The sequence below is a fragment of the Sorex fumeus genome, unplaced genomic scaffold, assembly GCF_029834395.1.
Source record: "Sorex fumeus unplaced genomic scaffold, SorFum_2.1 ptg000226l, whole genome shotgun sequence".
Classification (NCBI taxonomy): Eukaryota; Metazoa; Chordata; class Mammalia; order Eulipotyphla; family Soricidae; genus Sorex; species Sorex fumeus.
Genome location: NW_026606283.1, coordinates 2,166,618 through 2,190,032, shown reverse-complemented (window position 1 = coordinate 2,190,032; position 23,415 = coordinate 2,166,618). Strand labels below are relative to the sequence as shown.

Genomic DNA, 23,415 nt, shown 5'->3' with positions numbered 1-23,415 from the left:
CCCACGACACCCACTTCACTCCCTCCTTTGCTGAGTTCTCTCTCCACCCTTACTGATTTACTGGACCACACCTGGGACGCTCAGGTGTTACTCCTGGCTCTGCGCTCGGCGATCACTCCTGGTGGGGCTCCGGGGAGCGTTATGGGACGGCGGGGATCGAACCTGGGTCGGCCGCGTGCAAGGCCAACGCCCTCCCTGCTGTGCTATCGGTCCAGCCCCGTTACCTTAATTTGTGTGTCTTTTTTTACTTGCACTGGCAACTCAGACGCTCCATCCTGGAGTGTGTCCCCAGAGGGGGTCCATCTGTCCCGTCACGCTGCGGGTCTCTTGCCCACCCCCATTTGGTATCTCCCTGGCTCCCACCTCTCACCCCAGGGCCTTTGTCTTCACCCTGCATAGTGGCCCAGCCATAAAGATACAGTGAAGGCTCGAACTCAGGTGATCGAACTCAGGTGATCGGTGCCACCGATGCAGGCGGGGACAATACGAGACCTTGGGGGTGGTGAGACGTTGCGACAAACCCAGCTTAGGGGGGAATACAAGCAGGGGTGGGTCTGCAGGGTGGGCCTGGCAGGGTCATGTGGGCACGGCCTCGGGGGCCGTCTGCGCCGGCGGCTCCGGCTGTGGACACTCGCCCTGTCCCTCCCCGGGAGTCCGGTCGTCCCCGAGGTCCTCGGCCGTCACGTCCAGCTGGGCCATCAGCTCCTCCAGCTTGCGGGCCTTGCGCAGCTCGTTCTGCTGGATGATGGCGCACAGGTGCTCCGTCAGCTGCTCCTTCGTCTCCGTCCTGCGCTGCAGGTCCAGCTTGGCCGCCACGTACTCCGCTTCCGCCTTGTCAAAGCGCTTCCTGTTGGGACACAGGAGGGGCAGGGGAGGTTGGTGCAGGGGGCTGAGGAAACGGCCCGTCCGCGCCAGAACTGGAGGACCCCAACTTGGTCATCAGAGCAGTAACACTTAAAAAAACAAATAATAATAATAATAATCGGGGCAGGGGCGATAGCACAGCAGGGAGGGCATTTGCCTTGCACACGGCCGACCTGGGTTCGATCCCTGGCATCCCCTAGGGTCCCCCGAGCACCGCCAGGAGTGATTCCTGAGTGCAGAGCCAGGAGGAACCCTGTGCATCGCCGGATGGGACCCAAAAAGCAAAAATAAGTAAGTAAAAATTTAAAAATCCTCACAGGGGTATCCAAAATCGACCTGGGTTCAATTCCCAGCAATAGTACAGCGGGGAGGGCGTTTGCCTTGCACGTGGCTGACCCGGGTTCGATCCCCGGTATCCCACAGGGTCCCCCGTGTGACTCAAAATCCAGGAGTGATTCCTGAGTGCAAAGGCAGGAGGAACCCCTGAGCATCGCTGGGTGTGACCCCAAAACCAATAATAATAATATGTAAAAATATACTATTTTACATAAATATAAATATGTAACAATTGATATAATTATTATTAAATAAGGGGCTGGAGCAATAGCACAGTGGGTAGGGCATTTGCCTTGCATGCAGCCGACCCGGGTTCGATTCCTCCACCCCTCTTGGACAGCTCAGCAAGCTACCGAGAGTATCTCGCCCACACGGCAAAGCCTGGCAAGCTCCCTGTGACGTATTTGATATGCCAAAAACAGTAACAAGTCTCATAATTTGTTGTGAGATGTTATCACTCAACACGGATCTAAAAATGAAGATCGGGGCTGGAGCGATAGCACAGTGGGGAGGGCGTCGGCCTTGCACACGGCTGACCCGGGTTCGATTCCCAGCATCCCATAGGGTCCCCAGAGCACCATCAGGAGTGATTCCTGAGTGCATTCCTGATTAACCCCTGTGCCTCGCCAGGTGTGATCCCAAAAGCAAAATAAATAAATAAATAAAAATAATAAATAAAAATAACAAAATGTAAGGATGTGGAGTTTCTACTTGAAAATTCTTCCTTGCAACCTGTTTTTCATACTAGCCCGTGACAAACGGGTCCTAACGGAACTCTGGGAGTACCGGCCGCTCTTATTCCATTACTTCTTATGTATCCTGTCATGAACGTTCTTGCATGCAGCTTAAGAGGCCTGACCCCAGGTCTATGTGGGCCCCCGGCCCTCCCCGCCAAGCCCCCGACTTTAACCACACACGCCTTTGCTCACTGGCCTCATGAATGCAGACCTGAAATTCATGTCTGCGAAGCCTTCCCTGGGCCTCCACGGATCTTTCTGCCCAACTAAATCACCGAAGAGTTTGTGTTTTGTTTATTTATTTAAAATTCTTTGGCCAGAAGTATGCATATCTTCCCCTTTGTACAGCGTGATTTATAATACTGATTAGTTTCACAAACTGCCCCGTCGGCCCGGGGGTCAGGTGGGGAAATTCCAAGGGAGGGTCTGAATACATCGTCAGGAACCCAATAAGAAGGGCATTATGCAAAACAGACAGACAAACCGAACTGGAAATGTCATTAGAGCATCGTGCGGTTATTTTATAGGGACAGTCAATGACTTGATGAATGTTATTTAAAGGATTCAAGAAACTGTCTTTGGGTTTTGGCATCCTGAATTCTTTTTGGAAACTCAATCGTTAACTCTAGGTGTGCCATGGGGTTCCACAGATGCATTGTGAGATTTTAGTCTCTTTTCTGAGAAATTAAAACGATTTGTAAGGATTAACCTAAGTCATGATTTTCAGTGTTTCTCAGCTGTCTTTCCAGGGAGCTAAAATTTTTCTTATATTTAAAAAAAACAATGAAACAAATTCTAGGGGCTGGAGCGATAGCACAGCGGGTAGGGTGTTTGCCTCGTACGTGGCGGACACGGCCGACCCGAGTTCGATTCCTCCGCCCCTCTCGGAGAGCCTGGCAAGCTACCGAGAGTTTCTCGCCCACATGGCGAAGACTGTAAGCTCCCCGTGACGTATTCGATATGCCAAACACAGTAACAATTGTCACAATGGAGATGTTACTGGGCCCGCTCGAGCAAATCGACGAACAATGGGAGGACAGTGACAGTGACAGATTTATAATAAATAGAATAAAACAAATTCTAGGGGCTGGGGCGATAGCACAGCGGGGAGGGCGTTTGCCTTGCATGCAGCCGACCCTGGTTCGATTCCCAGCATCCCATAGGGTACCTCCCAGCACCGCCAGGAGTGATTCCTGAGTGCAGAGCCAGGACTAAGCCCTGTGCATCGCCGGGTGTGACTCAAAAACCGAAACAAAACAAAAAAACCAAATCTACTTGGCAACTGCCAGTATCATGAGAGCAAAAACACTCAGGTTTTCTTTGGTCCGTGGAAACAAACCCAGCACCCTCGTCTGTGGACGCTCAGTGGTAAACTTTCCAATTCTCCGAGACTCCCACACCTTGACAGGTTTTGCCGTTTCATCAACTGAGGAATTTTCTCAACGGTAAGAAAACAGAAAATGTAGGAGGACCCGAAAGGATGAAGTGATGGTTAAAGCAGTCACCACCGCCCCTCACGCTGCAGCCATCCAGGTCTGAGAGAAGGCAGGAAATGGTGGTTTTGGGGGAGACGGGGGTGGTTAAGGCCATGGCCAGCAGTGCTCAGAGGCCCCTCCTAGGTCTGTGCTCGGGGATCAGACCTGCATCAGATACACGCAGGGACCTTCCTCTCCTTTCTGGCCCCAGAAAGTCTATTGGGAATCTGTTCTCAGCTTGCATGGGATAGCACGGAGAATGTGTTCCATTTTGGCAGAGTAGAGAAAATGGGCCCTTCAAGGCATTTTTTTATAGCTCTCAGAAAAATCAAGAGGGGAAACGGGGCACCTGTGACCCCCAGGTGATGTTCACAGGTTGCTTCCTAGAACCTGGGACCATCGCAAATGATGCTGGGAGGGCCGGCCTCCGAGAGGAGCTCATCCTGGATTATGCATTTGGATCTGAAATATGATCTTCTTAGGGGGAAGAGGCCCAGGGGGTTCCCGGATGAGAAGGCGGGGATGGACAGGCCCCAGGGCCATGGGATGCCTGTCACAGCCACCTCGTCCCGCTGGACTCGGGATTTGGGAATCAGGGTTTTCAAAATAACCTCAAACATTCCAGCACGGAGGGCCAGAGGCAGCATGTCACGTCTGCACCCCCAAGGAACTGTCATCGTTAGCATCTTAAGAGACGTAGATTTGGACTGGAGCGATAGCACAGTGGGGAGGGCGTTTGCCTTGCACGCGGCCGACCCGGGTTCGATTCCCGGCATCCCATAGGGTCCCCTGAGCACCGCCAGGGGTGACTCCTGAGTGCAGAGCCAGAAGGATCCCTGTGCATCGCCGGGTGGGACCCAAAAAGCAAAAAAAAATAAAATTGAATGGAAACTCTTTTTACCAGTGAAAATGAACGTTTCCTTATAAGCATTCACCTAGGATGGGATGCTTTTCTCCTTTAATGAATAATCCCAACTTCCTGAGGATTCTCTGGAGGCGAATACTAAGGGAATTTCTTCTGCAACGTTCAAGTTAGAAAGGCATTCTTCTCTACCCTCCTCTGAGACAGAATTAAAACAATCCGATGTTGTTTTTGTTTTGTTTTCTGCTGAAGAAGCCAGAATCACATGACCCCTCACACACAGGCCTCGGACATATCCACGTTCCTCCAGAAAACAAGTCACGGGGGATGAAATGTGTGACACCATCGAGACCGAGTTAACTCTTTTTTTTTTTTGCTTTTTGAGTCACAGCTGGCGATGCACAGGTTACTCCTGGCTTTGCACTCAGGAATTACTCCTGGCGGTGATCAGGGATGCTGGGAATTGAACTTGGATTGGACACAGTGCAAGGCAGAATATCCTCCCTGCTGTGCTGTCGCTCTAGCCCCGAGACTGAGTAGGCTCTTAGTAAAATCTTGGTTACCGCCCTCAAAACCTCACTAATGGGAACGTGCAACTTCCAGTTAGTTATCAGCTACTGCTGGCGTTGATCTGGGCAGTGAATTAATACAGGCAGCCCGTTTTCTCCCACGGCACGTGGTCGGGCAACAATTACGGAGCCCCAAGGACAACCGCAAGCCCCTTTCTCAAAACAATCAAGAATGAAATTAAAAACCACAGCCCGCATTTCCGCTTTATCAAACGGTGACGTAAACGTTCTGATGCGTGGCTCGGCCTGGACTAATGAGGCTTCCTGGCTGGTGGCCAGGGTCCCCACGAGGACACATGGCCGCTGAGTCACCGACACAGTGCTCCCTGGTGAAAAAGGACAAGCCGGGATGATTAAAGCGTCGCTGAAGAAAATGGAAAAGCCTGAAATGGGACTTAATTTTCTGCCCTTTTATCTGTTTGCAAAGTTCATGTAATTCTTTACATGTGTTACTTCATTTTAAAGACGCTGTGATGGTTTTGATGATTTAAAAAATAAATAAAATGAACGTCCGTGGTGGAAACCAAGAAAAGACACGAGAGCAAACCGTTTTCTACCAAGCGTCACGGAAAAGAGAACATAGGAGAGAACCCGGGTGCCATTTTCATTCAAATAGGCACTGCACTGTACTGTGGCACGGTCCTCCCGTAGTTCATCGATTTGCTCGAGCAGGCACCAATAGTGTTAGTGTTTTGGCATAGCGAATATGCACTGGGAGCGTGCCACGTTTTGCCGTGTGGGCGGGATACTCTTGATAGCTTGCCAGGATCTCTGAGAGGGAGGGAGGAATCGAACCCGGCTCAGCCACGTGCAAGGCAAGCACCCGACCTGCCATGCTATTGCTCCAGTCCCAAATAGGCTCATATTCCAATCAATCAATAAATAAACTTGCTCTTCCTAGTAAGAGAACTGGAAGGGGGGGTGGGCTTCAGTTGCAGATGGGCCGGAAGTGAGAGTGTGGAAGCAAGACATTCAGCCGGGCCCTGTCACAGAGGCAGGGTGGGGTGGGGGGGATGGGGGGTGGGAGGGATGCTGGGAGCATTGGAGGTGGGCAATGGACACCGGTGGAGGGATGGGTACTCAATCATTATATAACTGAAACCCAAGCACAAAAATTTGTAAGTCTACAACTGTACCTCATGGTGTCTCACTAATAAAAATTAAAAAAAATAAATAAATAAAAAAAAGACATTCGGCCGGTTAGTGTCCCCACAACACAAACACCACCACCAAAAACGCTAAAGGGAAAAACGGCCACATCAATAAAGCAACGCAGGGGCCGGAGCAATAGCACAAGCAGGGTGGGCGTTTGCCTCACATGTCGCCGACCCAGGTTCGATGCCCGGCATCCCATCGGTGATTCCAGCGTGCAGAGCCAGGAGTCAGCCCTGAGCATCGCCGGGTGGGACTCAAAAAGCAAAATAAATAAATAAGTAAATAAATAAATAAATAAGCAAACAATGCCAGCAACACCCAAACAGGCTGGTGAAGAATATTCTACAGGCCAGAGGTGAGGACGGGTGGTGAGGGGGCGAGCGGAGCAACCTATCAGAGCTGCAGGCGGGGGGAAACAGGCGGCCCCACTCACCGTGCGGCTGAGTACTCGAGGCTGGCCTGGTCGATCCAGTTCCGGAGGATGCCGATGTCGGCCGACACCATGTCGTCCAGCGCCTGCAGCTCCTTCTGGATGCGCTTCAGCTTCAGGGTCTCCGCCTGCGTCCTGCGTGATCTAGAGGGGCGGGCGGAGAGTGGTGAGGGGCGTCGCAAACCCCGGCCTGAAAGCACCCCAGGTCTTGGGACCAAGACGAGGAGAGAACTTTTCGATTTCTTTACTTGTTTTGCTTTCCGGCGATGCACAGGGCTGCGGACTCCTGGCTCTGCACTCAGGAATTACTCCTGGCAGTGCTCAAAGGACCTTATGGAATGCTGGGGATCGAACCCCGGTCAGCCACGTGCAAGGCAAACGCCCTCCCTGCCGTGCTATCGCTCCAGCCCCCAAGGAAAGAGCCTTTGAGACCGTCATCGTTCACACACTCAGTGCATGTGGGGAGAAGCTTCAGCTTGGCCAACATCTTAACCATCTTATTTTCTTGTGACTGACTCCTGGCTCTGTGCTCAGAGATCACTCCTGGAGGGGCCCTGGGTCACTGGGGATCAAACCCAGGTTGGCCTCCTCCGAATCTACCCCGGCGTTCTGTGAGTCTGTGATTTTCACCTTTGAAGGAGGGAAGAACAATTAACCTATGAACAAGTCACAAGGGAAGTTACTTTTCCTTTTAACAGGGGGGGGAGGAGAGGGCTTTAAGTGACAGCTGGCATCCACCTCTCCTAGGTCTCTATCATGCCTGCGGGCAGGACTCCGCGAGAGAATCTTCCTGCTTCTTCTCCCTACATCGGAGCCTCCCCAGTTCTTGCTGGAGACCAGAATTCACTTGTCTGCCAATTAGGGAACCCCAAGAAGTGGCCCCCGTATGAATAGTGATTTCTGTCTGTCTCAAAGCATCCATTTGCCGTGACTCTTCTAGGACACTCCTCCAAACTTCCATTGCTTTGTTTCAATGAGTCCTTGGAATTCTTCTGAGGCGCCAATGTAAACACTCTTCCTTAGTGGGGGTTAGGGCATCCCTCGCAGGAGTGAGGCCCCGAAACCCCTACCCTGCAACGAAACTCTCCCTTCTGCCCTCATTTAAGAGCGTATCACACAATGGAATACTATGCAGCTGTTAGAAAAGATGAGATCATGAAGTTTGCATATAAGTGGATGGACATGGAGATAGTATCATGCTGAGTGAAATGAGTCAGAGAGAGAGGGACAGACACAGAATGACTGCACTCATTTGTGGAATATAAAGTAACATGAGAGGAGACTGACACCTAAGGATAGTAGAGATAAGGGCCAGGAGGATGGCTCCACGGCTTGGAAGCCGGCCTCACATGCTGGGGGAGAAGGCAGCTGGGGTAGAGAAGGGACCACTAAGTCAATGATGGTTGGAGGGATCGCTCGGGATGGGAGATGTGTGCTGAGAGTAGACAGAGGACCAAACGTGATGGCCTCTTAGTACCTGTATTGCAAAGCGTAACACCCGAAAGGAGAGAGAAAGAGGGAATGTGCCTGCCACAGAGGTGGCTAGGCAGGGGTGGGAGGTGATGTGTAAGGGAGAGAAGGGGAATGAGATAGGAGAGGCGGGAAGGATACTGGGAATATTGGTGGTGTAGAATGGGTAATGGTGGGGGGATGCATGCTCCATCACTGTATGACTGAAATGTAACTGTGTCTCAGGATGATTCATTAAAAAAAAAAAAAAGTGTCTCGGCCAAGGCCAGAGTGATAGTACAGCGGGGAGGGCGTTTGCCTTGCACGCAGCTGACCCGGGTTTGATCCCTGGCATCCCACAGGGTCCCCCGAGCACTGCTGGGGTAATTCTTGAGAGCAGAGCCAGGAGTCAGCCCTGAGCACTGCCGGGTGGGACCCAAAAAAGTAAAAAAAAAAAGAAATTTAAATACATACATGCAGAGTCTCTTGCCCCCGCGCCTGGCTGTACTCGCCGGGGCCCCTTGGAGGAAGCGGGTTGAGTTTCCCTCCCTGCCCCGACCAGGGCTCCGGCAGCCGAAGACCTCCAGGACCAGCCACCACCATGCTGAGACCACTCTCCACACGCATGAAGGTACCGGCAGAGGAACACAGGCATGCGGGTCCCGGGGCTGAGATCTCCCAGCCTACTCAGATCGGGGCTGAGCATCCTTCACCCAGATCCTCCGAATTCCAGTAGGTGGGGGTCACACCCACCAACTGGCCCCCTGGCGCCGTGTAATCCCATCAACGGCCAAGACTCAGAGGCTATAAAACCCAGCTCCCGGAAGCGCGCGGCCACAAACGCGGCCACACGACATCTTATTATCTCATTCCTACTTTGGACAAACTGGCAGGCTACGGAATGTAACCTGCCCACACGGCAGAGTCTGGCAAACTTCCCGTGGCGTCCCCAATATGCCAAATACCAGTAACAAGGATGGGTCTCATTCTCCTAACCCTGAAAGAGCCTTGAATGTGGCACTTTTTAAAAAATCTCAGGGGAGGACGAAGGAGACGTTACTGGGGCCTGCTCGAGGCAATCGACGAAATACATACGTAAATAAAAAAGCCTCTCACCACCCAGGGTAGGCAGGCTACACCCTAAAAAGGCAGAATAAACACAAGAGCAAGCCTTTAATCAGGACTTCCCTCGCTTCAAGATTTCACACACATTCTCGTGGGAGAATGAAACTCCCACACGAAACCGCAGTGGCGCAGCTCACACCCCCCAGCCTCCGAGGGGAAGGGGGCTCCTTTCCCTTCACGGTCCTCGATGCCCCTCATTAATAAGTTCAGCAGACGGCATCGCCTTATGTCGGCCTCACATCTCTTCCGTGCTCTGGGTCGTAAATGAGACAAAGACTAAACGCTTTCCGCTAACGGGCTGCAAGGGCAGGGGAGAGGGCAGGCACCCGAGTGCTCAGTACCTCTGGGGCCGGGTGAGAGGCCGAGGTCTGGAGAAAACAGCCAGACCGCACACTAACGTGTCCCAAACATTCTTGCTTGCTCTGTAGGGGACCACACCCAGCAGTGCTCAGGGCTGACTCCCGGCTGAGTTCGGGGCTGACTCCCGGCTCTGTGCTCAGGGATGACTCCTGGCTCTGTGCTCAGGGATCACTCCTGGCTGTGCTTGGGAGACTCCTGGCTCTGTGCTCAGGGATCCTCCCAGCTCTGTGCTCAGGGATCCTCCCAGCTCTGCGCTCAGGGCTGACTCTCGGCTCTGTGCTCAGGGGTGACTCTCGGCTCTGTGCTCAGGGCTCACTCCCGGCTGAGTTCGGGGTTCACTCCCGGCTCTGTGCTCAGGGATCACTCCTGGCTGTGCTCGGGACTCACTCCTGGCTCTGTGCTCAGGGATGACTCTCTGCTCTATGCTCAGGGCCGACTCCCGGCTCTGTGCTCGGGGCTGACTCCCGGCTCTGTGCTCGGGGCTGACTCCCGGCTCTGTGCTCGGGGCTCACTCCTGGCTGTGCTCAGGGATGACTCTCTGCTCTGTGCTCAGGGCTGACTCCTGGGTCTGTGCTCAGGGATCACTCCTGGCTGTGCTTGGGACTGACTCCTGGTGCTGTGCTCAGGGATCCTCCCAGCTCTGTGCTCAGGGCTGACTCTCGGCTCTGTGCTCAGGGCTGACTCCTGGCTCTGTGCTTGGGGCTGACTCCCGGCTCTGTGCTCGGGGCTGACTCCCGGCTCTGTGCTCGGGGCTAACTTCTGGCTCTGTGCTCAGGGCTCACTCCTGGCTGTGCTCAGGGATGACTCTCTGCTCTGTGCTCAGGGCTGACTCCTGGGTCTGTGCTCAGGGATCACTCCTGGCTGTGCTTGGGACTGACTCCTGGTGCTGTGCTCAGGGATCCTCCCAGCTCTGTGCTCAGGGCTGACTCTCGGCTCTGTGCTCAGGGCTGACTCCTGGCTCTGTGCTCGGGGCTGACTCCCAGCTCTGTGCTCGGGGCTGACTCCCGGCTCTGTGCTCAGGGCTGACTTCTGGTAGGGTGAGTGGGGCCAGCGCCCTCCCGCTGTCACACTGCTCCAGCCCAGAACGTTCTCTGTAGCTGGTACCCACCTGCCTCCCTCTCCCGCCCCCAGCCCCGATGACAGCTCGACCCAGATGAATCCTGTCAGGCTCCTGGAGGCTCCAGGGGCTGCCTCGTCACTGGCCCTCTGAGGGTCACCGATGATCGGAGAGACAGTGGGGGGGGCTGCAAAAACGCCTGGACAGGGGCTAGGACAGGCAGTAAAGGCCCAGGCCTGCTGTCCAGATGACACTCGCACCCAACGGGCAGAACTGCTTCTGTGGGACGGTGCTCATGGAAGCTGTCTGCGGGACAGTGCTCACGAGGGCACCCCGTGGGACAGTGCTCATGGGGCTGTCTGAGGAACAGTGCTCACGGGGTCTGTCTGCGGGACAGTGCTCACAGGGGCTGTCTGTGGGACGGTGCTCACGGGGGCTGTCTGCGGGACAGTGCTCACAGGGGCTGTCTGTGGGACGGAGCTCCCAGGGGCTGTCTGTGGGACAGTGCTCACAGGAGCGTCAGTGGGACAGTGCTCATGGGGGCTGTCTGTGGGGATCAAGCAAGTGGGGGCAGGACCAGAGCCTCCCTGCAGGCAGGGCACGTGTGAAAACAGTGCCCACAAAATCCACAGTGGCTGGGGGTGGGAAGCTCAGTCGCAGGGTCCAACCCCTTGTCCAGGGCAGGTGACCGGGGCTCCCAGCGGTAGGACCTAACTCAGTGCTGGCTGCCGGCTGCCTGGGGCCTCGTGTGCGGCGGCTTCAAACCGCTCCTCTGTGAGTCTCCGCACGCCCAGGCCCCCGGCGCCCCGTCTCTCCGCGAAGCTAAGGCTGGAGGGATGATTCTGTGCAATTCCCAGAGCACCTCGGGCCGAGCCCCGAGTCGCTGGCTGCAGAGGAAAAGGCGGTTTATGAAGACAGACCCCGCGGGCCCAGCGTGAGCCCAAGTGCCTCACCTTTCTGCAATAGCTTTAGCCAAAAGAGCTTTCTTACGTTTATTTTTCTCTTCCATCAGTCGCTGTTCTTGCTGGAGGACTTCCCAGCGAGATTTTTCTTGCCTGGTGTACCCGGGGGAAAAAAAAAAAAAAGAAGTATTAAAAGAAGTTGATGAAACCCCATCCCACACCTTAGCCGTCACATTCCCCCGAGTATAAACTTTAATCAGGCAAATTATGGACATTCTCTTACAAAAGTCCTAGGAGGGGCCCAGCTGCAGCTCGTTAGTTTTCTCTATGAGGAACAAAGACGGTGATTTAAAGGAAAGGAGGCACGCAGAAATTGGCCCTTTGAAATCCATTATATGTATATAATCTCAGAACCCGCAAACTGGAAGCCAGAGGACCGTGGTGTTTTTTCGGAGTACAAAGCGACTGTGGGAGTTAATTATGTATTATATGCAAGAGCAGAGCAAAATAAATTGGCCTGCAGCAAATGCCATGTTCTAGCTTGGAGACATTTTTCTCTAATTAAAATCTCTCCCCGAGAACCACCTTAGGACAATAACCGCGGTTTATTTCCTTCGTTTTCTTTCAATTTATTTGGTTCTTTCCAACCCTTGCACAGTCTAAAGAGCGAAACACTCTGAGCTTAAGACTTGAGTCGTAAGGGGCTGGAGCAATAGCACAGCGGGGAGGGCGTTGGCCTTGCACGCGGCCGACCCGCGTTCGATTCCCAGCACCCCATAGGGTCCCCTGAGCACCGCCAGGAGTGATTCCTGAGTGCAGAGCCAGGAGGAACCCCTGAGCATCGCCGGGTGTGGCCCAAAAGGAAAAAAAAAAGCACATTACACACTACACACTGGAGTACTATGTAGCTGTTAGAAAAGATGAAGTCATGAAATTTGCATACAAGTGGTACTACATGGAAAGTATCATGCTAAGTGAAATGAGTCAGAAAGAGAGGGACAGATGTAGAAAGTCTGCACTCATCTGGGGAATATAAAGCAACAGAAGGGGAGTCAAACACTCAAGAAGAGTTGAGATAAGTACCAGGAGGTTCACTCCATGGCCTGGAGGCCAGCCGCACATGCTAGGGGAAAAGGCAGCTCAGATAGAGAAGGGAGCACCAAATAACGGGTGTTGGGAAGATCCGCCCTGGATGGGAGATGCATGCTGAAAGTAGTCTATAGACTGAACATGATTGTCACCCATTGCCTCTTTTGCAAACCACAGCACCCAAAAGGAGAGAGAGAACAAAAGGGAGTGCCCTGCCACAGAGGCAGGGTGGAATGGGGGGATGAGGGGGGTGGGAGGGATACCGGGATCAGTGGTGGTGGAGAATGGGCACTGGTGGAGGGATGGGTACTTGATCACTGTATAACTGAAACCCAAGCACAAAAGTTTGTAAGTCTACAACTGTACCTCATGGTGTTTCACTAATAAAAATTAAAAAAAAAAAAAGTACAGGGTTAAGGTGCATACCTTATACGCAGCAGACCCTGGCTTCTTCCCCAGAACGGCCCAGTCCCCCCAGACATTGCCAGGTATACCCTGGGGGGGTCCCCTGAGCACCCCAGGGATAGTCTGGCTAATCCCTCGCAACACACCCCAGGCCTCACATTGAACACCACAACCGTTCTCTCCATAAAGAACAGTTTCCCAAGAGACATCCCGGCTAAGGGGTCCGGTTCAATTTCAACCCATCCCCTCTGCCTTGGGCCTCGGGGGATGAGAGGGGCTTAAGACGCATTTAAATGTATGTGGCGGGGCCGGTGTGGATTCGTGATTTACGTGGCTGGTCAGGAGGATCTCGTGGGCAGACACCCCTGGCCGACCGGAAACAGTAGAGTCGGAATCAGCAGAGACGGGAGAACGGCTGAGGCAGGGGGAGACGTAAAAGACCCTGAAAGAGAGAGGCTCGGGAAACGGGAGACAGAAGCAAATGCCATTCTTTCTCCCCCTGCCAGTGAGCAGTGGTCACTGTCACTGTCACTGTCCTCCCGTTGTTCGTCGATTTACTCGAGCGGGCCCAGTAACGTCTCCATTGGAGACTTTGTTGTTACTGTGTCTGGCATATCGAATACTCTCGGTAGCTTGCCGGGCTCTCCGAGAGGGGCGGAGGAATCGAACTCGGGTCGGCCATGTTGGCCGCTTGTAAGGCAAATGCCCTACTGGTGAATCAATAAAAAAAAAATAAATAAATAAAAATAAATAAATAAATAGGGGCTGGAGCGACAGTACAGCGGGGAGGGCGTTGGCCTTGCATGCGGCCGACCCGAGTTCAATTCCCAGCATCCAACAGGGTCCCCCGAGCACCGCCAGGGGTAATTCCCGAGTGCAGAGCCAGGAGTCAGCCCTGAGCATCACTGGGTGGGACCCAAAAAGATTTAAAAAAAAAAAAAAAAGTAAGTCTGAGGGTACTGATTCCTCGTTGGAGAACGGCCATTTCTGCCTGTGGAACTGAGCCCCGGAAGCGATTCTAGCAGACACACAGTGACGGCTATAAAGAGTGACACTGCACGGCCGAACTTGTTCATCATTTTGCTTCCTACACGCGCACTCTGCGCTACAAAGGCCCTTTCTCGGGGAGCAGAGATGTACCTGGAAATGGAATACTCAATTTGGGGAGAACTAATACTAGGCTGGAGCGATAGCACAGCGGGTAGGGCGTTTGCCTTGCACGCAGCCAACACGGCCGACCCGAGTTCGATTCCTCCGCCCCTCTCGGAGAGCCCGGCAAGCTACCGAGAGTATTCGATATGCCAGACACAGTAACAACAAAGTCTCCAATGGAGACGTTACTGGGCCCGCTCGAGCAAATCGATGATCAACGGGAGGGCCTTTACCTTTACCTTTATATTTCGAGTGGGCTGGAGCGATAGCACAGCGGGTAGGGCGTTTGCCTTGCACGCAGCCAACATGGCCGACCCGAGTTCGATTCCTCCGCCCCTCTCGGAGAGCCCGGCAAGCTACCGAGAGTATCTCGCCCGCACGGCAGAGCCTGGCAAGCTCTCCGTGACGTATTCGATATGCCAGACACAGTAACAACAAAGTCTCCAATGGAGACGTTACTGGGCCCGCTCGAGCAAATCGACGATCAACGGGAGGGCCTTTACTTACTTACTAATACTAGGCATCTAATACTCTGGGGTGCACAAAGGGTGGCCCAGGATCCTGAGAGATTTGCTTGTGAGCCCCAACTTGATGCCGCTCTAGCAACAAATTTGTTTTAGGAGCGTGGTTCCTCTCTCTCCCTCTTTCGACATCGATTTGAGGCTAGTAGTGCTCAGGGCTTATTCCTGGCACTGTGCTCGGGCGACCCTGGGGGATGCCGGGGATCGAACCCGGCTCGGTGGGCTGCGTGCAAGGCAACACCCTCTGTGCAACTATTGCTCGGCCCCTGCAGTATTCTTTCTGACCCCAAGGTACTGCCCCTGAGAAGCGGAACTACGCAGTCGGCGTAACAAGGACGGCGGCCGAATCCGCTGACGTAAAAGCAAGAAAACGTTTAGACTCTGGTTTCTTCAAAGCCCCCTTGGGGGCTGGGGGGACGTAACATGGAAAAACGTCTCCTGGATATATAGACTTACTAACAATTCCACTTTCTTTGTCTCCTGCTTGCAGTCCGGCTGTGGGGGGTGAGCCTCAGCACTTCGGGGGCCTTCGTGGGAATTCGTGGGTCCCACATCTGGGCCCTGACGCCCCAGGTCCCGGGCGTTTCCATCCCCGGTGCCGGCGGGGAGCACGGGAGGGCTCGGGGGAGCAGGGGACGGAGGACGGGGAGGTTGAGGACAGAGATTCTGTTTGGGGGCAGGAGGCAGCTGCTCTGGTGGGCTGCCGCCTCCTCCATGCTGAACACCAAGAAGCCGTTGGTTCTGCGCGGGTGGGGCCCTCTCCCGCGGGAGCTGCTGGCGGTCTTTCTTTGCAGGAAGCCGACGCTGCGGCTCAGAGGGATCTGGGGAGAGAAAAAGAGGAGAAGGGGCTAAATTTCACTGCGGCGACGCGCTGAATAGCGACAATGCCCCCCCCCCCCAAGAACTGGCAGAGTGCTCTCCCCGCTTCTCGGCAGTAGAAGCCCAGGACCCAGAGCCATCTCGGACCCTCTGGGACAGACAGCTGCCTGCCTGTCTGAGAGTTAGGCCCTGGGACACAAGGGCCTTTTCTTCTTCCGGACTGGCTGGAATCAAACCCTGATTTTTTTTTTTTTTTTGCTTTTTTTGGGGCACTCCCAGCGATGTTCAGGGCTGACTCCTGGCTCTGCACTCAGGCATCACTCCTGGCAGTGCTCGGGGGACCCTATGGGATGCCAGGGAATCGAACCTGGGTCGGCTGCGTGCAAGGCAAATGCCCTCCCCGCTGTGCTATCACTCCAGCCCCCAAACGCTGATTCTTTACTAGAACTCACACTAGGTCGACGGCTGCAAAGGCTCTGCACCTGTCTTGGGGTCTGTCGCCGTCTGCGTGCCTGAAACCGTGCACGGGTTTTCAAAGGGGTTTCGCCTCTCTCAAATCCAAGCGGTTTCAGGGGCGTTTTGGATACGCCGGTAGGAAGAGTCGAAGGGACAGGAGCGAATTCTCCGGCTTCTAGGGATCTTCAGCGAACCCTACATTGCCTGCTCTCATCTCTGATCTGGTCCCCAAGGTCTGCGGAACCTCTCACCAAAAAGTGTGCACCTAATTCTGAAAACAATCTGAGCTGAGGCAAGGGAGGAAGATGCATCTGTCCTGCAATCCGGACGGTCCGTACCCGTGCCCGCTCACAGGATGGGCAGCTGCAGAATTCGACTTGGTTTTGATAGCTGATAAAATGGACACATGGCACTGGAAGGGCAAGGAGGGGGGGGGGCTAGGCCAATCTCAGCAGCTGAGGGGGTGCGATTTCTGGCTCGGGGCTCTTGGGTCACTCCCGGCGATGCTTGGGGGACTACATGTAGGGGGGTGATGAGGACAGATCTGGGGTCGGCCACATGCAAGGCAAGCGCCTTGACCCCTGTATGTTCCATCCGGGCCTATCGATGAGGGTCTATTACAAACCACCCAGGGAAGGGAACGATGGCGACCCCGAGGTCGGGAAGGGAACGCACAGGTCGCTGCCCCACTTTTGCACGGCGACGTCCATCCCCATGGTGCAGTTTCCCCGCGCTGTCCGGCCTGGATGCAGGTCCCTCTTCCTCTTCACCCCTTTGCAACCCTCCCAGAGGCCGGCCTGCAGGCTCCCCGCGCCCCTCCCCAATTGCAGGCACGTGAACGAAGGATCTCCCCGCCCCCCCCAGCCCGCCGCCTCCTCCACGCAGTCCTCCAGGGCCGCCCCCTCTTCCCCGCCCCCTTGGAAACGGCAGCCCCGCCCCTTCCCCCTCGCACAAACGCCCGGGCGCGGCGGCCCGTTACCTTTGCGCTGCTTCAGCCGCCGCAGCTCCTCCTCCGAGAAGCCGGCCCAGCCCTGCGCCATCCGCCCGGGGTCGCCGGCCGCGCCCCGACGCCCCGAGCCGCCCCGCCGCCACTTGCCAACGCACAGCGCGGCCACATCCGGCTTCCCGGGCCCGGCAGCCAATCAGCGCGCGCGCCGCGAGGGCACGAGGACCCCGGCCCCGCCCCTGGCCCCGCCCACCGAGGCTGCCCGCCGCAGAGCCTGAAGAAAAACACAAAAATAAATCCCGGGCGCGCGGAGACTCGCACCCGTGCCGGTCCCTGCTCGCTCCCTCCCGCTCTCCCCGGGGCAGCGGCGGCCGGACCTGAGCGGGTGCGTGACCGGGCTCCAACAGACAGACAGACAGACAGGCAGTGCGCAGGCCAGCCCGAGCGGGAGAGGGCGGAAGTCCCGCCCCCCCGGCCCGCGGGGTCCTTCGCTTCAGCGTGGCCGTAGCCTCGTCGCCCCGTTTCCCTTCAGCGGCGCCTTCCCAGAGTTCGGGCGTTTTTTGGGGGGGGATTTGCTCGGGAGTCGCCCCGGGGGTCCTCCAGGGGACGCTTGAGGCGGCCCACGACGCGGGTGCCCCACCCCCCACCTCAGTTCTGTGGAGATGCTGAAGAGGCTCCTGCGCCTCAGGGCGGCCCCACCCCCCCCAACCTAAGTTCTCTGGAGATGCTGAAGAGAGTCACCTCAGGGCGTGGACGCCTTAGCGCCTCAGGAAGCGGCCCCCTCAGTTCTCTGGAGGTGCTGAAGAGACTCACCTCAGGGTGCCGACACCATAGCGCCTCAGGAAGGGTCCCCCTCAGTTCTCTAGAGATGCTGAAGAGACTCACCTCAGGGCGCAGACGCCTTAGTGCCTCACGGAGGGGCCCCCTCAGTTCTCTGGAGGTGCTGAAGAGACACACCTCAGGGTGCGGACACCCTAGCACCTCAGGAAGGGGCCCCCTCAGTTCTCTAAAGATGCTGAAGAGACTCACCTCAGGGCACAGACACCCGAGCACCTCAGAAAGGGGCCGCCTCAGTTCTCTGGAGGTGCTGAAGAGACTCACCTCAGGGTGCCGACACCATAGCGCCTCAGGAAGGGTCCCCCTCAGTTCTCTAGAGATGCTGAAGAGACTCACCTCAGGGCGCAGACGCCTTAGTGCCTCACGGAGGAACCCCCTCAGTTCTCTGGCGGTGCTGAAGTGACACCTCAGGGTGCGGACACCCTAGCACCTCAGGAAGGGGCCCCCTCAGTTCTCTAAAGATGCTGAAAAGACTCACCTCAGGGCACAGACACCCTAGCACCTCAGAAAGGGGCTCCCTCAGTTCTCTGGAGGTGCTGAAGAGACTTACCTCAGCGCAGGCACCATAGCACCTCAGGAAGGGGCCCCCTCAGTTCTCTAAAGATGCTGAAGAGACTCACCTCAGGGCGCAGACGCCTTAGTGCCTCACAGAGGGGCCCCCTCAGTTCTCTGGAGGTGCTGAAGAGACACACCTCAGGGTGCGGACACCCTAGCGCCTCAGGAAGGGGCCCCCTCAGTTCTCTAAAGATGCTGAAGAGACTCACCTCAGGGCACAGACACCCGAGCACCTCAGGAAGGGGCCCCCTCAGTTCTTTGGTGATGCTGAAGAGACTTGCCTCAGGGCACAGACGCCTTAGCGCCTCAGGAAGGAACCCCCTCAGTTCTCTGGAGGTGCTGAAGAGACTTACCTCAGCGCAGGCACCATAGCACCTCAGGAAGGGGCCCCCTCAGTTCTTTGGTGATGCTGAAGAGACTCACTTCAGGGCACAGACGCCTTAGCGCCTCACATAGAGGTCCTCTCGATTCTCGAGATCCTGAAGAGACAGACACATGCACCAGTCCTGGCTCCCAAGGGATGTCAGAAATCTTCCCCCTAAAAAACAATCACCAACAACCAAAAAAGCATTTTCCACCCCGAAAACACAAACTGTAAAAAAGTATTTACTTCATTTTGGGGCCCACACCCAGTTATGGGCCCCTCCAGGTGGTGTGGTCAGGAATCTCCTGGTGGCGCCTGTGTCCTTGTGGGTCCAGACTCTTGAAGAGACGAACTTTGGCTTCTGCCTGATCCCCGTTTCTATGTCTGACTTTGCCCTGGACGCTGAAGCTTTTTCTGAGCGCCCAGGGGCGCCTTTTATTTTATATTATTTTATTTATGGAATCCCCATGAGAAATAGTTACGAAGCTTTCATGATCGAGTTTCAGTCATACAATGATGGAATACAGACATACAGTCATTCGTGCTGGGAGACAGGGTCGTCTTTTAAAGCAAGACTTCAAAGTTAGAATAGGCAAGAGTTGGCCAAGTACGTATCTAGCAGGATCACTTATTTGTTAAATTTTTAAAAATATTGGGGGCTGGAGCAATAGCACAGCAGGTAGGGTGTTTGCCTTGCACGCAGCCAACATGGGTGACCCAGGTTGGATTCCCAGCATCCCATAGGGTCCCCCAAGCACCGCCAGGAGTAATTCCTGAGTGCATGAGCCAGGAGTAACCCCTGAGCATCGCTGGGTGTGACCCAAGATGCAATAAAATAAAATAAAAAAGGAATATTGCATTAAAATATTATTTTTGGTTTACATTTTAAAAAGTGGGGGGCCGAGGCTGGAGCAATAGTACAGTGGGTAGGGAGTTTGCCTTGCATGCAGTTGACCTAGGTTTGATTGCCAGCATCCCACAGGGTTCCCCAAACACTGCCAGGAGTGATTCCTGAGTGCAAGGCCAGGAGTAACCCCTATGCATCGCTGGGTGTGACCCAAAAAGCCAAAAAATAAAAGTTGGGCTGCGGGAGTATTGTGGAGAAGAGGGGTTGAGGGTTGTGCCTTGCTTCTGAGATCCCAGGTTAGAACCTTGGCACCTCATGTTGCCCTGAGCATTGCAGGTACCACTGAATGTGGCCCCCACATCAAAGTCGAAGACAAATCAATATCCTTGTAGTGAGTCCATCGTTTAAGAGCACATTGATACAAAGGAAACTAAAAGTACCCACACGAGAAGTTGGTGTTGTTCAGAGTGAGATCAAGAGGGAATGTTTATAGTCCTTCCCTGCCTCTGAGATTGGAAATCTGGAGCTGAGAATTCTGTAACTTGGTGGGGAACAGAGTTCTTTAACTGGGGTGGGGGGCGTGTCACAAAGTCATTTTGCAATGTGGAGTCGCGTTCACTAACATTGCACTCAACTTCTTCAACATTGCAGCGCAGAAACATCCAAAAGGATGCAAGGAGACAGATCCAGCCAGTTACTGACCGTAGACTAATAAGTAAGTTCACAATGCGGATCAGGATCCGTGTTGATTTTTATGCTGGAACTTTCCCACTGCTGGTGCCTTGCAAGAAATTCCCAAGTCTTAATGGAGGTGGAAATTGAGTTTTAAGAGGCTTTGCTGTGAGCGTTGTGAATGATACTGATCACGATCACGACCATCCTGTTATTCGTCGATTGCCTCGAGCAGGCCCCAGTAACGTCTCCTTCGTCCCAACCCTGAGATTTTACAAAGTGCCATATTCAAGGATCTTTCAGGGTTAGGAGAATGAGACCCATCATTGTTACTGGTATTTGGCATATTGGGGACGCCACGGGGAGTTTGCCAGACTCTGCCATGTGGGCAGGTAACATTCAGTAACCTGCCAGGTTGTCCAAAGTAAGAATGAGATGATAAGATGTCGCTTCCCGGAGCTGGGTTTTATAGTCTCTGAGTCTTGGCCATTGATGGGATTACATGGCACCAGGGGGCCAGTTGGTGGGTGTGACCCCCGACTACTGGAATTCGGAGGATCTGGGTGGAGGATGCTCAGCCCCGATCCAAGTAGGCTTGGAGATCTCAGTCCCGGGACCCACATGCCTTTGTTCCTCTGCTGGTACCTTCATGTGTGCGGAGAGTGGTCTCAGCATGGTGGTGGCTGGTTGTAAGATAAATTTGTGAAATAAATTCCCATTTCCGGTGAATTTCAAGCCTGAGAATCTATTGGTGGTTGTCATTGGTTCTGCTGCATAATGGTTGGTTTCTTCAAAGGACAAATTTGTCCTGTGTGGAGCATTCAGGGCAACGCAGCTGCCAGGTTGGTTATTCTAGGAGAGAACTCTATACCTTGGGTTCAGGCACTGTCTCTGCAGGTTGGTTTTGCTAGAAATGTCAATGGTTTTCTGCCTTGAAGTAGTTTTTACCAGCATGTAGCACTGTAGCACTGTCCTCCAGTTGTTCATCAATTTACTCGAGGGGGCCCGGTAACGTCTCCATTGTGAGACTTGTTGTTACTGTGTTTGGCATATCGAATACGTCACGGGTATCTTGCCAGGCTTTGCCATGCGGGCGAGATACTCTTGGTAGCTTGCTGGGGTCTCCGGGAGGGATGGAGGAATCGAACTGGGTCAGCCTGGTCAGCCACGTGCAAGGCAAATGCCCTACCGCTGTGCTATCGTTCCAGCCCTACCAGCATGTAATAGGCACAAATTTAAATCCTATCCCTATTTATTACAGTTATCAGATGTTTGTCTCACTCTCCTAAAGAGCCTTGAATATAATCTCAGGGCTAGGATGAAGGAGACGTTACTGGGGCCTGCTCGAGGCAATCGACGAATAACAGGATGGTCGTGATTCGTGATTCGTGATCAGATGTTTGTAGGTGCCATAAAAAAGCAATCAAAACATTGGAGAGATTGCTCAGGGGCTGAGCTCATGCTTTGTAAGCTTAAAGCTGGCTTCCATCCCTGATCTCTCGAGTACTGAACTAAGAGCAGTCAGGATCAAGAGCCCTGAGCTCAAAGAGTAGCCCCAGGTTACAACCAAAAAAAAAAAAAAAGAGTAAACGTTATCTACAGATTCCATAAGTATCATTACTATTACAAATAGCCATCATTCCTTACTACTTTTCCAGACCTGTTCGTTGGGTTTTCCCCATAATCTTTAGTTAACAGATGAATCGTCCTTTCTAGATTCTGAACTTTTATTTCAGGGATCTTTATCAAATGTGTGCAGCACTACACAGCAATTTCTTTTAGTTTCACTCCTCCCCCCCCCCCCACCATGCATAGATGATGCAGTTCCCCACAAATTTTCTGTCTACATCTTTCTTGCTTTCGTTGGGGTTCTGTGATGTATTTCCCTCCTTTAAATAGAAACATGGTTTGTATTATTCAGCATTTTTATGTGTTTATGGCAAAAGGGGACCATCTGTGACAAGTTAGACTTCTGCCTCCAGTTGATTTTCCAGCACAGCAGCTAATCTTTTAAAGAATAAAAATCATGTCTGTAGCCTGGTTAAAACTGTGAAGTGGCTTCTGTTGCACTTTAAATAAATAAAATCTTTCCCAGTTCCTACATGAGCCTGCTGGATCTCGCCCCTGTCTACCTCTCCTCTGTTTCATTCACTCCATACTTCCTGTGCTCTAACCCGAATGGGCTTTCTTGGAAGTATTTAAATCTGCCAGCATCTTCCTTCCCTATCTCCGTCTGCCTTCCCTCAGAACTCTACTGAGAGTTATCTTGCTTGGATGTTCTTCTCAGTGCCTGGCTGGTTCCCTCTGCTACAGGTTTCAGCTAGAATGTTTGATTCTAGAGAAACTCAGTGACCATACCATCTGAATGGCCCTCATCCCCCCACCCCCCCCATTTCTGTTTGCATCCTGCTAATTCTAACAGCAAAGTTATGCATAGTTGTTTGAGTGCTTGTTTCCCTCTGTGGGATTAGGAAGTGTGGCCAGTATATGACAAATTATTTGACACCTGCTGAATACTCAGAAATAATATCTCTTCTAGATCTTGTACTGTTACATACCTTGGCTACTCCATATTCTGGCCTTGCGATAGCTTTCCTGTTAATGTTTGAATTCAGCTGAGCTTTGCTTATGCAATTTATTATCCTTAAAATAGAAATATTTACTGACTCTAAGAAGATACTGGAAAATTAACTTTCTCTTTTTCCACATGTTTCCTTCACTAGGACACTTGAATGTGTTCCTCAGTGAAGAGGCAATTCTTTTTAGTTTCACTGCTATTTTTTCAAGCATTTTTAAGGAAATGAAATACATTGAAAGCACTAACTCCTGGACAAAAATAGCTCTCCTGTTTCAAACTTTGATCATTTGTCAATTGAGTCACCATGTTGTCCTACCCACTGTCCCAGCAGTGATTAACTGACTGAAATAATTTCATTATTTACAAGCATGTAGCTTATGAAGGAAATACCTTTCAATTCCTTTCTGGCTTGGAAAAGGACCAAGACCCATCTGGTCATGCCCAACTGCTGTTCTGCACTCAGACTATTTTCTTAGTCACCAACTTAGGAAGATGATGAGAAAAAGAGGGAAGGTCAAATGCTTGATTTTTTTTCTTTTTGGGTCACACCTGGCGATGCTCAGGGGTTACTCCTGGCTCATGCACTCAGGAATTACTCCTGGTGGTGCTCAGGGGACCATATGGGATGCTGGGAATCGAACCTGGGTCGGCTGCATGCAAGGCAAATGCCCTCCCCGCTGTGCTACCACTCCAGCCCCAAATGCTTGATTTTTACGCTCAGACCTAGTTTTGTCGATTTGGGAGGTAAATTTATGTAAAGAGTGTAAAGTTTTGGTTTCACCGCAAGACCCAAAGTAGATAGATTGTGCCGTGTGTGTGTGTGTGTGTGTGTGTGTGTGTGTGTGTGTGAAGA

The 23,415-nt window shown here is 53.3% G+C and overlaps 1 protein-coding gene across 4 annotated transcripts; it reads right to left on the bottom strand.

Moving 5' to 3' along the window:
* Positions 1-561: 561 nt before the first annotated feature.
* GORAB (golgin, RAB6 interacting) lies at positions 562-16,882 on the bottom strand. Of its 4 annotated transcripts, XM_056108582.1 has the most exons (5): positions 16,743-16,882; positions 14,949-15,309; positions 11,373-11,474; positions 6,432-6,572; positions 562-847 (listed from the first exon to the last, which is right to left on the bottom strand). In XM_056108582.1, the coding sequence occupies exons 1-5, from the start codon at positions 16,801-16,803 to the stop codon at positions 577-579; spliced, it is 936 nt and encodes a 311-aa protein (XP_055964557.1). In that variant the 5' UTR covers positions 16,804-16,882; the 3' UTR covers positions 562-576. The 4 variants fall into 4 exon arrangements, with proteins under 4 accessions (XP_055964557.1, XP_055964559.1, XP_055964560.1 ...); XM_056108584.1 differs by lacking the exon at positions 16,743-16,882 and having other exon boundaries at positions 14,945-15,064; XM_056108585.1 differs by lacking the exon at positions 16,743-16,882 and having other exon boundaries at positions 11,410-11,474; positions 14,945-15,012.
* Positions 16,883-23,415: the final 6,533 nt, after the last annotated feature.